Genomic DNA, 16,828 nt, shown 5'->3' on the forward strand with positions numbered 1-16,828 from the left:
TATGCATTCAAGTATGAATTTTTTCTGAGAGGAAGCCTTCTTTTGAAATCTTCACCTCCAGGTTCGAGATCAGGACATTCCAGTAAAGAGGAATCTTGTACGCATTATTGTCAACGTGGACGACACAAACGACAACGCCCCCTGGTTCATAGGCACGCCTTACTCCGGCCGTGTGTTCGAGTCTGCGGCCGTGGGCTCAGCCGTGCTGCAGGTCACTGCCCTCGACAAAGACAAGGGTCATAACGCTGAAGTTGTTTACAGCATTGAATCGGGTAAATTCCTGCTTAGTTACTGTTCTGCTCACTTGATACACAGTTCCCCCCTTTTTTTAGGAGCTTTCATTGATTTAAAAAAAGAAAAGCAAATTGAAGTAGCTCATTAAAGATGTATGAGTCATCAGCGCTGCCCACTGGAATCCGGATCGTGAATGAAATACTTGACAAAGAGTAGGAATATATTAGGGACTTTGTAAGGTCTCCAGTATGTGGGAGATGAGTGGATTTCACTAACTACAAGCTACAAGAAGCATGCTGCAAATTTTTGTCTAGAAAAGCATATTTTAAATAGCAGAGATTACTATATGGTGAGTTGTAGCGTGCTTTGTTTAGAGTCTGTTCCGTGGGTTGGAATGGCAGATGACTTCTGTTGTTCTTTAAACGTGTCCTGATGGTACAACATGCGGAAAACTATGCAGTGTTTCCGCTGGGTTTTAAAAAGTATTAAAAAGTGATAAATTAAAATTGCCAAATTTAAGGCCATTAAAAGTGTTAAATTCACTATCAGAGGTATTATTTCTTTTTTAAATTGGTATTATTTTTTACCTTTTACATTTTAAGCAGTCTATTTTATTGTCATTCACAAAGTGAAATAAATGTGAAACATCTGGTCAACATCAATGAGTCTATAAATCTGTTCTGTATAGTGTTCTATAGGTCAAAATCTGTATTAATGTTAAAAGGTCCGTGATTAACACTTAATGTTGTGACAGTTTTTTAAAAAAATCTGAAGGTAGTGAAAAAAGTATTAAAATGGTATTACATTTAACATAAGGATTGCTGTATAAACCCTGCTATGATATAACCTCCTCGTTTCTTCTGTCTTGCAGGGAATGTTGCAAACTCCTTTGCTATTGATCCTGTGCTTGGGACAATCACAGTGGCCAAAGAACTTGATCGCGGCAGCAAGACAGCGTTTGAAGTCATTGTTAAGGCTTCCGATAGTGGAACACCCCCGCTGTCCACCACCACTACCGTGAACATTGTGGTGACAGTGTCGGACAACGCAGCCCCCAGATTTACCGAAAAGGAGTTCTCTGCAGAAATCAGTGAATCGGCCAATCCAGGAAGTTTTGTGAGCTCCATCGCAGCCGTCAGCCAGTCCTCTGTTTTCTATCAAATAAAAGGCGGCAATATCGACAGCGCTTTTGATATAAATCCAAACTCTGGAGTGGTTGTAACGCAGCAAACTTTAGATTATGAAACCATTCCCCAGTACAAGCTTATCATCCAGGGCACCAACATGGCTGGACTCGCCAGCAATGCCACACTTCTCATTCATCTAAAAGACGAAAATGACAATCCTCCAGTCTTTATCCAGAGGGAATTCAGGGGAGTGATAAGCGAGTCGGCCCCCATCAACAGTGTTGTTCTGACCCACGAAAACACCCCTTTTGTCATTCATGCCTCTGATGCTGACTGTGACCAGAATGCCAGGCTCATTTATCAAATCGTAGAACCTTTTGCTCTTAACTATTTCGCCATTGACTCAAGCACTGGGGCCATCAGAACCACAACAGCTTTGGATTACGAGCAGAAGACTGTTTTCCACTTCTCCGTTCAGGTCCACGATCTCGGGATGCCACGACTGTTTGCAGAGACGGCGGCCAACGTGACCATTGAGGTCATCGACGTTAACGACTGCTCGCCCGTTTTCAGTCAAGAGCTGTACGAGGCAGCAGTCATTGTCCCAACATACAAAGGTGTTGAAGTTATTCAAGTCAACGCAACAGACTCAGACTCTGGGCCCAACTCCAAGCTTCTCTTCTCCATCTCCGAGGGGAATATCGGGGATAAATTCAAGATGGATCCAGTGACAGGGATTATTTCAATACAGAACGTCACGCAGCTCAGGAGCAGATATGAATTGAAGGTTCGAGTTTCTGACGGCAGGTTTGCCTCCATCGCTGGGGTGAAGATCAGTGTGAAGGAAAACAAGGAGAGCAAGGTGAAGTTCACCCAGGAGTCCTACAAAGCTTACGTCCAAGAAAATTCTTCGGACAGGAAAACACTGGCAGTCGTCGCTGCCGTTGGGAACCAAGTGAATGAGCCTTTGTTCTACAGAATTTTGAACCCAGACAGCAGGTTTAAAATCAGCCGCACATCCGGGGTTGTATCAAGCACTGGGATCCCGTTTGATCGTGAAGAACAGGACACGTACGATATTGTTGTTGAGGTCTCAGGAGAAGACAAAGATAAAGATCCAGCTCATGTTTTAGTAACTGTGGTTGTGGAAGATGTAAATGACAATAAGCCTATGTTTGTCAACCTTCCATATCACGGCCTGGTTCAGAAGGACGCAGAGGAAGGCCAGGTTATCCGACAGGTTGCAGCAGTGGACAAAGATGCAGGTTCAAATGCAGATATAAGTTATTACGTAAAAGAGCATCAGGAGAACTTTGCAATCAGCCCTTCCGGTGAAATCTCGCTCAAAAAGAAGTTTGAGAAAGACTCTCTCAACAAAGACTTTGTCATAGTCATAGTGGCAAGGGATAATGGAGAACCGCCTCTCTCAGCAGAAGCAGAAGTGCCAGTAAGAGTGGTGAACAAAGCAGTGCCTGTGTTTGAAAGGTCCTTTTACAGCATTGAAATCCCTGAAAACATTCAGCTGCACTCCCCTGTGCTCCATGTGCAGGCCAATGATTCCGAAGGCCCCCGTATTGTGTACACCATCTCCGAGGGAGATCCTTTCAAACAGTTCTCGATTGACTTCAACACAGGAGTCATTCATGTAATTCGACCTTTGGACTTTGAGAAACATCCCGCCTATAAGTTAAACGTACGAGCCACAGACTCCCTGACTGGAGCACACTCTGAGGTGTTTGTTGATATCATACTGGAGGACGTGAACGACAATGCCCCCGTTTTCCTGTCAAGGGCCTACTATGCCAATATTTCCGAGGCCTCCGTCATTGGCACATCTATTTTGCAGGTGCGTGCAAAAGATTCTGACACTGGCAGTAACCAAGAAGTATTCTTTCAGCTAGTTGAGGAACAGGGGAAGAGTTCCGATTATTTTACCATCGACCGTGATTCAGGAGTAATCTCTACAGCTCAGGCTCTTGACTATGAAGAGACCCAGCAGCACAGATTGAGAGTCCGAGCAGTGGATTTGGGAATTCCAGCCCTTTCCAGTGACGTCGTTGTGACGATAGATGTGACTGACCTGAATGACAATGCTCCCATGTTTACAGAGCACACTTACACAACCACTATCAGCGAATTAGCCCCCCGTGGACACTTCATCAGCCAAGTCCAGGCATCTGATGCCGACAGCTCAGATGCAGACAAGTTGGAGTTCTCAATCTTATCTGGAAACGAAGAGCAGAACTTCGCCATCAACAAACTAACTGGTGCCATCACTGTTTCAAACCACCGCCGGCCACACATGCAGCCTTTTTACAACCTGAATGTGTCAGTGTCTGACGGTGTGTTCAGGAGCTCGGCCCTCGTCACGGTAATAGTCGTTGGTGCCAACTTCCACAATCCCACTTTCTCCCAGACGGATTATTTAGTAGAGCTTGTTGAGAACTCACCTGTGGGGACCTTGGTAGCAGAAGCACAGGCAACAGATGAAGATGAAGGCATTTATGGCCAAATAACATACCACATTGTCAACGACTTTGCTAAAGACAAGTTCTCCATCAATGAAAAAGGAGAGATTTTCACCCTTGAAAGCCTCGATCGTGAAAAAAACGATGAAAAGGTTATTCCCATCTCCCTGATAGCTAAAGATGGCGGTGGAAAAGTTGGGTTTTGTATCATCAATGTCATTGTCACAGATGCCAATGATAATGCTCCACAATTCAGAGCAGTTGAATACAAAGCTACCGTTGCCTCAGATGTCCCAAGGGGAACCTCTGTGCTTAAAATTGCTGCTTCTGACATGGACGAGGGAAGTAATGCAGACATCGAGTATTCACTGGAAGCAGATGTGGAAAATGTGGTGGAGAATTTTGAAATCCATAAAACCTCTGGGGTTATTGTTACCAAAGAAAGCCTTATTGGACTTGAAAATGAGCTCTACGCATTCTTTGTGAGAGCAAAGGATACTGGGAATCCACCCAAGCATTCAGTTGTCCAGGTTTACATCAGGATCGTCTCATCAGAGACATTAATTCCCAAATTTGCCGAACCATATTACCGTCACACTGTTGCAGAGGACCTTGCCATCGGCACAGAGATAGATGTGATTCAGGCTGGAGGCAAGCAACCGCTCCTTTACAGCCTCGTGAAAGGCGACACTCCCGAGAGCAATGGGGATGAAGTGTTTGTTGTAGACAGAGACAGTGGGGCCTTGAAGCTGCAGAAGAGCCTTGACCATGAGACAACCAAATGGTATCAACTCAGTTTGATTGCAGAAGCCAAATATGAGAATCATGAGATCATTTCCTCTGTAAATGTAAACATCCAAGTTAAAGATGTCAATGACAACAAGCCGCTTTTTGAGGCCGACCCGTATGAAGCCTTGATTGTTGAAAACCTCCCAAGTGGGACTCAAGTCATTCAAGTGAAAGCCACCGACCTCGACTCGGGAACCAACGGCAACGTCGTGTACAGCCTGGACCCCAAGCAGGACTCGCAGGAAATATCGGAGCTGTTTGCAGTCAACAGTGAAACAGGATGGGTGACCACCTTAAAAGAGCTTGACCGTGAACAAACGGCCAAATACAAAATCGCCGTCCTCGCCACTGACCAAGGCGAGGCGGTTCAACACGTAACCGGCACCACGGTGGAGGTAACGGTGGCCGACGTGAATGACAACCCCCCGCGTTTCACTGCAGAGATCTACAAGGGAACAGTCAGTGAAGACGACCCGCCCCCCAGCGGCGTGATTGCCATCCTCAGCACCACAGATGACGATTCTGAAGACATTAACAAACAAGTGAACTACTTTATCACGGGTGGGTTTTTTAACTTTTATTAAACAAATAGTTAGCCCAGATTTTACTCTACTTATTTGTGTAACAGCTTTCCAGATGCAGAGCGGAGGCAAGGATGATCAACTTATTCTACTTGATTAACATGATGATAAGATCTCATGCATCAAACATAACAAAGCTCTATTATATCAGTCTTGCTTAATCTGCTCAAGATGTAGGCAAATATACAAGCCATTATATTTCAATCATGCCTTTAAATAGAGGAAAATTCCAATTAGCATGTGTGGAAAACTGGAACTATCAAGAGGAAATAAGAATAGGCAATATTATTGTTTTATGGATGCTTGTTGTTCATGGTTTACAGGAATTCTTGTGTACCAGCGCTGTGTGCTTTAGAAGTGACAGTTTGATTACTTCACTGATTGTTTGATTGATTGATTGATTGATTGAGTAATTGGTGGTTGAATTGTTAGAGAACAGAGCTTTAAAACTACTCAGGCTGCCTCTTGCTTCCGTTTTTTTTATTCGTACTATAATGATTTATTTATGTATCTATTTTGATACGCAGGAGGAGACCCACTCGGCCAGTTTGCCATCGAACATATCCAGAATGAATGGAAGGTGTCTGTCAGGAAACCTTTGGACCGTGAAGTGAGAGACAATTATCTCCTCAACATTACTGCCAGTGACGGCATCTTCACAGCCAAGGCTGTGGTGGAGGTCAAGGTGCTCGACGCCAATGACAACGACCCAGTATGCGAACAGGTACTTGGTTATAATTTCAGTACATTTCTTTTTTTGTGCTACTTTCTTCCTGGCATTCCCTTTAATCATTCCTATTCTTCCAATTTCCCTGCTACACTATCTGTCCTCCAGTCCCTCTACAGTGAAAGCGTCCCCGAGGACTCCGCAAGCGGCAGGCTCATCTTGCAGGTCTCTGCCACAGACGCTGACATCCGTTCAAACGCCCAAATCTCCTACGAGCTCCAGGGAGTTGGATCCGAATTGTTCATCATTGACTCCGAGACAGGTGTGTTTCCATGCAGTTTAACCGGCGCTTTTTCAAATGTTCAACAGTAAGAATAGCAGTAACCGTTTGGTGTTTAGTGCAAAGAGGGAAAACGTGTCTCTACTTGAAATGTTTTTTGAATGAAGAGTTTGTTTTTTTTTTGCTTTTCGCAAGCCTTTTGGGATTTCACTCAATCTGTGCTGGATGTTACTGGGATTATTGGGGAGCAGCATGTGGGACACTGGTGTTAAAGCCTGTCGTGAAGTGCTCCTGGCCCTCAGCCCTCAGGCGCAAAAATCAAAAAGGCTGCGCGGCATGACAGCGCTTTTACATTCTACATGAGAATTGTGATCCCTCTGCAGAATGTTTTTGCTTACTTTGTTGGTTTTATCTTTTCCTTTTTTTTGCATGTATTTGAGTGAGTTTCTCCATATGAGAATTGTTGTCAGCCAGAGAGAAGCTGAAAGATTTACCCAGTTATTTACTTATTCTTTTTTCTTTTTTTTTTAAAGAGCCAAGAACATTTCCCTGCAGGGCAGCCGAAAGCCTCACAGTAGCGTTAAAGCACACAGTCTCACACTTTTATTGAATTAATGGCTGCTTTACTACATGCCTGCAAATTATTTCCCCCGGGAGATGCTTTAAATCAGACATTTCATGCGACTGCTAAGATGAAGAAAGAAGACTGAAAACTCAACACAATCCCACTTGATCAAACCCCATCCACCTTCTTAATTAATGCAAAATAAAAACACTGGAAAGACTAAACCAGTAGATTATAAACTAAGCTGGCAGTTTTTCGCAGCTACAGAGCACATCTGCTCTTATATCAAAATAAATCAAATAAAATAAGGCACAATATTGCAAAGCTGTTTATTTGGCAGCACTCTGTACTGAGTTTCCAGCAGCAGCGCTACTGCGATGGAGTAGGAATGATTCTTTTTTTTTAGTGTGGACAAGTGGGAGTGTTGCTGATTAGGACCGCCAAGAGGCTCTGGAGTTTTCCAAAGATGTTGTGGTAATGTTGGCTGCCTCACTTCCCAGGACACTTACAAGCTGCTCTAGGCTGCCAACTCTGATGGTTTCCGTCATCGCCCCTCTCTCTTTGCCTTTTTCTACCCCCTCTTGTGCATCAATTACTTATTCATTCCCCTCTCTTCTCTTGTGAAAGCCATTAGTTTGGAAGTTTTTTATGTGGTTAATCAGCACTGGATAAGGCAGTGCACAGGCGACTACATCATGGTTTGTTCTTAAACTATTTTGACGTATTGGCTACAAGCACATATCTGAGCTATATGAACATTTATGTCATCACTTCAGGGGAACTGAAGACCTTGCATCCCCTGGACCGCGAGGAACAGGAAGAGCACAGGTTCAAAATGCGAGCAGTGGACGGAGGAGGGCGGTACTGCGAAGCTGACATTCACATAACGGTCGAGGACGTCAATGACAACCCTCCGCAGTTCTCATCCGATCCCTACACCATCACCGTCTTTGAGAACACAGAGACGGGCACATTTGTTGCAAAACTGCTGGCAAACGACATTGACGCTGGTGAGAGTTTTTCTTTTTAAGTACAACTTTTACATGACTATGCACTCCTGTGAGAAACTAAATGAGACATTACCTCTTACACAGGATTTTCCATCATTTATTTTATAGTTTGTTTCACGTTGGAAGTCAGCCAGAGGCCCGTTAGAGAAATTGGACAGCTGGATTGCTGTTGCTTTGCATTTTCTTTCAGCTGAGTTTATATTTGTAGATTTACTTTATCGATTAACCTTTCATTTACAAAGCTGATTACTAATGGACTCCAATAGGTGGACTGACTCTTTGGCAAACCTCTGGGTCTGCCAAACTTGACATTTTTTGGGTTGAGCAGGTGCCCCCTGTTTGGAGAAAAACAGGTTATTGTGCAGCCGTTACCCGTTGCTGCATCTCTGCCCCATTTTCTGGCTCAATAAAAACCATTAAAGCATTAAAAATAAGAAAAAAAAGACATTGTCAGTTATACAAGGGGTCCCCGTAAAACAAAGCTTGGTTACTCATTTCTTTTTTTTTTTTATCAACTAACTGTTTATTTGCTGGATTAAAGTAGCATTTACGGGGCTCATGTTAAGCTGAACCGACTTTCGTTTCATGAGCTGGTTTGAAGCTCTGTATCCAGCTCAGGTTTTAGTCTTCACACTTGACTGATTTTAGAACAAGAAGCCGGTGAAAATGCTTTTTAACAAGAATGAAAACGTATCCCAGGCAAAAGTCAGCATATTCATGTTCATTGATCCATGAAGAAGACCTGATCGCTAGTTCTTCCGAATTCAGTTTAAAGATTTAGAAAGAACAAAAGCCACCACCCATATTCTCCTTCTCTTTAAATGAGTATTGGTCCCTGTTACCACACGCTGGGTCAACATGCTGAGAGGTAAACAGCTCTGTTCAACACATTTTTTTGGTGAATGGTCAATTAGGTAAATGATTGTTATTCAGAAACAATGCAGTTCAACCCTTTAACCCTCTTTGTGAAACTTTTACATATAAACAAACATTTTCTACATTCAAGAACTAGTCAACACAAAGCTAATTAAGCCTGCGGCATCAGGTTAATCTGTGTTGTGATGTGTAACAGAGTGGCAGGTGTCTTTGGGAAACAAGTCTCGGGGGTTACAGCTATTTCAGTCTTTATTTTACTAGTATTCTTCTGCTTGAGGAGTTTTTAATCCTTTTTAGGATTTTAGAGGCTCTAAAATAAAGCACCTTGAATTGCCTTGTAGCTGAAATGTGCTGTATAAATCAACTTTCCATGCCTTGCCTATTGAATATTGCTCTGAAATAATAAGAGTGATTTGTTAGATTGACCTTAGAGACACTGAAAACTCTCAGGTATATTTGTTTTTGACTCAGATTTATACGGGACTGTAAAAAGTTAATGGTTAAACAGATGCTTGTGAAAAGCTAACGGCAACCCAAATGCATTCCTCCTGTTCACAATAAAACACTGCGGTCTGGTGATTCGGGAGTAAATCTTCCAAGTCTTTAGCATTAAGGCCTTTGCATATTTATCTTGGCTCTGTGCTGACACACTATGCTCACATTATCTTTTCACTGTGGAGCTGCTTCACACTAACTGGAGAGAGGGAAGGATAACAAATGTGAAATTTTATGAATGATCAACCTCTCAAATTAAAAGCTCCTTTACAGTCTAATGAAATTCCTCTCCCTTAAAGCTGAATTCTCAAAAGGGATTATTGCAATTTTCCATTTCCCTGGCACAAAACCACAGGGCCACATGTTTATCTCAGGCATCTCCTCCTTTCAGCAAACATTGCCAATCAGTAAGACGCTCACACATGGAAATGTCTGAGGGCTTAAACTATGTCATTTTAGTAATTGGACTACTTGAGATTTTTTTCCCCCTAAGACACTGGTGGGCCTGCTGTTCCACACTGCACTCCTGAGTTTAGTGAACCAGAACATCTTCGCTTGAAGAGCCATTTCAGATGATAGGGAGGGCGCGACTGAAAGCCTTCTAAAATTGTTATTAGAAAGTTATAAAAGTTGATTTGATTTTCATCAACCGAGAGCGAGTTTCTGCTGGTCTGGTCTGTTACCATAAACCCACCACCAGCTCCGAACACGGGTGGTTATTTCTTCACGAGGGTCGAGGAGTTGGTGCTATTGTAACACCTTTTTTTCTGGTCTGGAGCTACTCAGAGATGAAACAGAAAGAAAGGGGTTTAAGTTAGAAATTGGCCCCGATGTAAATCTGGAAGTCCTTTTCTGGAAGAGATGCTTTACAGAGGGACGTCATATGTTTTTTCAAAGGATCTTCACAACTTCCTGAGGTCTTAATGAAACATCTGTGACATATTTGACACAATTATTTGGGGTGAAGATCCAATGAGAAGCGGTATAACAGCTTCCTTTTCAACCCTGTCTTTACAGCTCCGTTTATAGCCGCTGGTTTTTGGGGGCGGAGCCAGATGTTTGAGTCCACACTTGTGTTTGGTGTGACTCTTTAGAGATCACGGCCTTGTCTGAGGCACCGCAAATGATGTGGAGTTGAATGGAGATAAAGTTGGTGAGACTGGATAATTGTACCCTGACCAGGGTCCATGATGCAACAGCCCTGAAAGTCTGAACAGCTCACTGAATGCAAAATGTTCACACCAAGTCTGCCCAACACAAAGCAATAGGGCTGTAATATGCATGAGTTTTTTTAGCTGCTAGGAATTTCAAACACCCAAATAAATGGTCTCAAGCAGAGAAAAAGGGATGTTTTCACAGTGTGTCCCCTTTAAATGGGGACATATGTGCTCTGCTGGCTCCAAATGAGCTTTTAATTTTAAATATCAGGGGCAAGCGCTTTTAAGAAAGGCCACAGAAAACAAGGTGCACCCTACAGTTAAGCTGGAAGAAATAATTAGTAGTCACTGTGAGTGGAAGCGGGGAGGGATTTCGTCAGTATTTTTCCCACACATGTGGATATGCACTTATCAAGATGCTATTTTCCCTGCTTTGTTTCAAGCCTGGAGCACATCCAGCTGGTCCTGAAGAAACAGGCAGCATGCTCAAAAAGTAGGCAATTTAGGTTTGACCAAGTGAACCCGTTCTTCAATCAGCTGTCTTTGCAGCCAACCATCACATTTCAAAACCTGATGTAACCGTCCTGTTGAGGGAGAAAAAAACCAGCCCATATTTTCTGCATATTTCAAAGTGGACTCATTTTTTCATTGCTTGCTGTGCGCCACAGCCTCTATGATCGCACAGCGATGTCTGACACTCACCCACATAGCCCCTCGCCGTTTCAGCCTTCAGTTACAATCTCTGAGCAGCAGCACTTATCAGCGTGGAGTGATTATGAACCAGACGGAGGAACCGAACCAGACTGCTGCCCTTTTGATCTGTGATAAACTTCTAAATTCCTTCTCTGATTCTACCTCGTCCTTTATCACATATCGAAAGAGCGGCCCACTAGCCTATGAAATGAAATCCACCTGTGATGAAGATTAGTTTGCAGTTATCAAATTTACTTGACATTACAAGCATTGATGGAGGTCCTCAACAGCGATGGTGGATGGTTGAAGGCTGCGTGAAGTCTGAATCACAAAATTACCCCCCTGAATAATGTTGCAATGCAAAAAATAGTACTTTTTCATTCAGACCAGGAATAAAATTCAATATGTACGTACCTGTGCTTTACTATATTTTCAGCTGTTAATTTTTTCCCGTTATATATTGAAGCCTTTACCTTACTTAATGTTTCTAACAGCTTCTGTTACAATACTTTTCGAAAGATGATTTAAAGATATGGCCTTCTAAAGACTGTGTTTTATTCTAGTAGAGCCAGTGCTTTAAGTGGACAAAAATAAGTGCCGGTACTCCCCTTATTCAACTGATGTCAGGTAAATTAGGCAGTGGGTAACAGCAGATTATTAAGTGATATATTTAAATACTAGGACATGATCCTGATTTTTAAAAAGAAATTTGTTTTATTGAATTTTCCAAACAAATTATGTGTACACAAGAAAACGCTCACATTCACTGGTAGACAGTACTCGAGTTGTAAAAAAAAGTCAGGGGGGATTTTATCATATGGGGACAGATAATTTGTGCTGATTACAAATAATATAATATATTACAAATAATAACACTGACCAAAACACCTGCAGAAATACTGCAGGAATGACATAGCAGCAGTTAAATGCAGCCTTCTGTAAGCTTTAAATATCCACTGGGCTTACATCTAATACATCAAAACACAACAATAAAAAACAGTTTTCTGAACTTATCAATATGACTCTGTCCTTCACAGGATAAGTAAAATGGATCACTGCAAAAACTCAAAATCTTAACAAGAATATTTGTCTTATTTCTAGTTAAAATGTCTCATTTTAGTAAAAAAAATCTCATTACACTTAAAACAAGACTCATCACTGGAAAAAACAACAATTTTAACTTGTTTCAAGTAGATTTTCACTTGAAATAAGTAGAAAAATCTGCCAGTGGAACAAGATTTTTTTTCTTGTAATGAGAAGATAAATCTTGTCCCACTGGCAGATTTTTCTACTTATTTCAAGTGAAAATTTACTTGAAACAGGTGAAAATTGTCAAATAAGTTATTTTTCTGTTGTTATTGTTCTGGTGATGACTCTAAATGTTGAAATAGCAGTAAAACCACATTCATTGATGAAATGACATAAGGGATGGAAAGGAGGGATGGCAGTTTTACAGGGGGGATGATTTTGACCGTTTTTATTTCAGGAGGGATGCCATCCCTCCTCATCCCCCCTCATCCCCCCTCATCTCCAGTACTGCTGGTATACACAGCAATGTATGGACAGCTTTTAGCAGAGGCTTCAGAGCTTCTGGTGTCCGGGATCCCCTCAGCTCCTTGTATTCCCCAAATCCTTGAATACTTCTCCTCCTCTCGACTCGCGGGCCCTCCGTAAACTGATTTATGGTTCCGCGTTACACCAACCCAGAGCCTACGCCGTAGGGTACGCAGCCTACCCTTGCGTCGATTTAGCGCGGAACCATAAATCAGGCTTTACGAGTGAACGTCTCACGAGGGGCAGTCGCGTTGCGACGCCACTGTAGCCAAATCGCAAGGAGAGAACAGAGTACTGTGAGCTCATGAGAAGTCCCGGTATGCCGTAAAAAGTCCCGGTACGCCAGAGGCTAATATTGAGAAGTGGGGGTACTCCGTACCGGTGCGTACCGGCCCACTTAAAGCACTGAGTAGAGCTGATATTCTTGATGTTATTTTTAGTGCTGTCAGGCGATTAAAAAAATGTGTGTAATTAATTACAGGATTTAGAATTAATTAATCTAATTAATCACATTTTAATCTCATATCTGCTAAAGGTCCCCAAACAAAGAATTCAAATTCTAGGACAATGCAAAATTGCAGTGCATGACTAATCAATTGAATACACTAAGAAGATAAGATTTGAAATCCACATTTTTATTGGTGATGTGTGTTTCATAAATTAAATTCAAAAGAAAAAGCTCAAGCACATCAGCAAACCAATTAGGCCAGGTGCATTATTCAAAAATGCAATGCAAATACAGTTAAATAAATACAATTCAGAAATAAAATAAGGCTGAGTCTCAAATAGGCACTTAAGCAGACTCTCAATTCAAAATTAAAACTAAAGCTGACTCAATACAGCAATTCAAGTACTAGTACCTGTAACGTTTACAGTGGAACTTGTCCGGACGTGTTTAGCGTTTAAATGATCATTCAGGCTGGAGCAGCTCCGGTGATTCAAAGGCCCTAGCAAAGATTTGCTGGCTTCGCTCCCCTGAGTCGCGTCCAGGTCTGTCACCTGCTACTGCGAAGTGGCCTAAGGTTCCCTCAATGGGCCAAATTTAAAATACTCGTGCATTTTGCCACTCATAATTAATTGCGTTAATTTTCATAACGCGCTAATAAGCTGTGTAATTAATTAATCTAATTAATGTGCTAAACTGACAGCCCTAATTATTTTACTTTACAATAAAATATCTTTTAGCTTATGTACACCAACCAGTCCAGTCCAGTCTAGTCCAGTCTAGTATGGTGTGGCTATTTATTTATATATCTTTAGACAAAACATCTTTTTAAGCTACCCAGCAATGGAGAAAAATCATAATACCCAATATTTTGATCAACTTTAAAATCATGATTATTTCAAATGATTTTCCACAGGAATTATTTCCCTAGGACATTCATTGAATGTCCTAAGGAAATAATGTACTTCAATGAATGTCCCTGGGACATTCCCTACGACATTGAATGTCCTAGGGAAGGGGGAAGAGATAGCTCTCGATTTTTCTTTTGCTGTTTTGTTTCACATATCTACCTACCTTTAAATTAATGAGCTGCCATTGTTCTTTGTTCTTAAATTGCTCCAATTATCAAACATTTAAACTACAAACTACTCTGTTTTTAAAGCTCGCCGAGCTGCACTGCTGCCCATTCATTTTCTGTTGATGGAGTAACAGATGAGAATAAATGTTTCAGGAAACACAGACAACAACATGAACGCCAGAGTATGGGCAATAATTATTCAAAACAGGTCTCTAAACCATTGTTAAGCAATTGTTTTATATTTGATCAGACCATATGAAAGCAACGAGACACCGTACAAGCTGGGTTCCCCGCAGTCGTCTGTCCAGCATAATAATGAGATCCTGAGAGGATCGGGCGGCACTTACCTATTAATGGCACAATAATAGGGTTTTCCAAATGGGGACCACCCGTGGAAATGCATTATGATTATTGTTGTGATCAGTCTTTGTCTTGTTTCTGGGGTTGTCTTGCTTGTGGGAGGACATGAGTTATGAGGAAAGCGTGGATTAGATGTTTACAGCTCCTGTTTATCAGCGACTCTGTCAAAGATGGATGTTTTGGACTCAGTGTTGGAAGTACTACTTCAGTAATTCTAAATTCACACCAGGACTCCATTCAATATGCCTCATTTTTAAATCCTGTACTAAATAAGGAGACTTCTGTGACGGAGTCATCAGTTTTATCATTGACAATAACAGTCTCACCGGCTTGTCTGCTGAGGCAGCAGGGGAGCCACATACCCAAACTGCTGTTGTAATTGAACCCCAGTCTTGGAGGAATGAAAAAGTGAGTCTGAAGAACAAGCACTTCTTTTTTTTTATGTGTGAGGGAGCATCATGAGGGAGCATCTTGACACTGTCAAAGCTGGACAGTAAGAAGAGCTCCTGAAGTGATAGCAGAAGTATTATTTATACAGTTGAGTGCTAGTTCCAGTCAGTACAGAAGATGTGGCTGCCATCAGAAAGATACAGATGAACACATCTGAGATGAGTGAGTCACTGACCTTTTCTACTTCACAGAGTAGGACACACATGTGAACACAAGTGATAAATTGTCCAAAAGTGTTAACTTGCTCCAGCACATTTGAAACTTAAAGCTGCTATGTCAACAATAGCAGTAATGATTGCCCAAGTGCAATAAAACCATCCATGCTGCAAAAATAGAAAAGAACAAACCCTGAATTGTCCTTTGTATGTCATTACAGGTCTTAACAGCGAGATCCTCTACTCGCTGATCAACTCTGCTGATGGATTTTTCTTAGTTGACGAGCACACCGGTGTAATAAGTCTGGAGCGTCCACTGGACCGCGAGGTGCAGTCAGTGTATGAGCTGAAGGCCCGCGCCACCGACCAGGGCTCTCCACGCCTCTCCTCCACCTGCGAGGTGGTGGTCTCCGTCCTGGACATCAACGACAACCCACCGGTGTTTGAGCATCGTGAATACGCAGCAACCGTGTCTGAGGAGGTGGCCGTGGGCACTCAGGTGCTCAGAGTGCAAGCAGCCAGCCGCGACTCGGATGCCAATGGAGAAATCTCCTACAGCATCATCAGTGGGAATGAGCACGGCATGTTCAGCGTTGATCCACGCACAGGTATGCATGTCTGGGACTTTCTGATTCTTCCTTACTCTAGTTGAGTGCCCCTGGTAGTTTTTGGGGGCCTCCAGCATTAGCGTGTGTCTCCATTACCAGTCGCGGGTGTTTGGGAATTTATCAGGGGCCTAGAAAAATCCCTGCCATGGATGCCAAGTGTGGGCCAGTTGGGAGGTGGTGGTCACCCGATGCAGATTTGATAATCGGCCAACTGATCCATTTTTGTATTTTATGTTTGCATTTTCAGAAACAGACTGAAAGATAAATATGGTCATTAAAACTGATGAAACAACAACACTGGGGGACCAGAGACTTTTGCACAGCCTCGTAAACAAATGAAATTATTTTGGAACTCACTAGAAACAATGCTTAGCTGTCTGGGACTTAGCAGGGAATCTGTTTCGGGCTGGGCTGTAATTGGCTTGCTGAATCAGTGTAATGAAACACCAAAAGGAAGAAAAGGGGGGAAAAAAGGGATGTGGTTTTGTTTTCCTGCTGCAAGCACAGAAATAATGCCAGCTTCAGGGCTGAAACATGAAGCCAACATAAAGCTGCAGTTCCTCAAATGGCTACTTGGCATCAGCACCAAAAAGCAGCTTAATCTCGTTAGACGTGCTTGCTGTATGTCTATAATTATCATCATAGACTATATTCTTTTGATTTAAGTTACATTAAGGCTGTCTTTTTATTTGCCATTAAAGCTTGGAATGACAATGTTTACATGTAGGAGTACAAGCCACAGGGAACCATTAAAGAAATATTCCAGAGTGAAATTAACCCTACGTCTGTTACTAGATGGAGCAGCAAAACTATGTGTGTATCGATGCAGTTTGGAGATATATATGTGTATCAAAAATGCATCAGAAAGAACCTTTTGCATACGAATGCCCTTTTGTTCGCTGCTAAACTGTCACAAGACTGTACAAGTTGCTACTGATGTCACGACAAGTGCTGTCCACCAATGCAAAAAGCATCTCTCTGCAGGAACCCTGTTCACGCTATCACTTATCTGTAATGACATTTTGAGATCTTGTCAGAGGTTTAAAATCGCCATTTATTCTGGCGTCGCCATTTGCCCTTTGGCTAACATAATTATCTATTTTGCTCCAAATAAATATTCTGTTCTGACTCAAAACTGCTTCAGTTATAACCGTAAACAAAAGTTTACATTAATGACCATCCGGTAAGAGACCCGGGGTGGATAGAATAGTCCGTGAATAACATACTTAGGTTATT

General features: G+C 42.2%; 1 protein-coding gene across 8 annotated transcripts in view; it reads left to right on the plus strand.

The window, feature by feature from the left end:
• fat1a (FAT atypical cadherin 1a) overlaps positions 1–16,828 on the plus strand; it is an 86,069-nt gene that overhangs the window by 53,053 nt on the left and 16,188 nt on the right. For all 8 annotated transcript variants that reach the window (XR_009782489.1, XR_009782490.1, XM_061719053.1 and 5 more), the window contains 6 exons: positions 62–272; positions 1,106–5,179; positions 5,727–5,923; positions 6,035–6,188; positions 7,488–7,721; positions 15,206–15,592. Coding sequence is in view for 6 of the 8 variants with exons in the window: in XM_061719053.1 (XP_061575037.1) it covers positions 62–272; positions 1,106–5,179; positions 5,727–5,923; positions 6,035–6,188; positions 7,488–7,721; positions 15,206–15,592 (5,257 nt within the window). In the remaining 2 variants the exon portion in view is untranslated. The remainder of the gene's footprint in view (positions 1–61; positions 273–1,105; positions 5,180–5,726; positions 5,924–6,034; positions 6,189–7,487; positions 7,722–15,205; positions 15,593–16,828) is intronic.

This window comes from Cololabis saira, chromosome 1 (assembly GCF_033807715.1).
Source record: "Cololabis saira isolate AMF1-May2022 chromosome 1, fColSai1.1, whole genome shotgun sequence".
Taxonomy (NCBI): domain Eukaryota; kingdom Metazoa; phylum Chordata; class Actinopteri; order Beloniformes; family Belonidae; genus Cololabis; species Cololabis saira.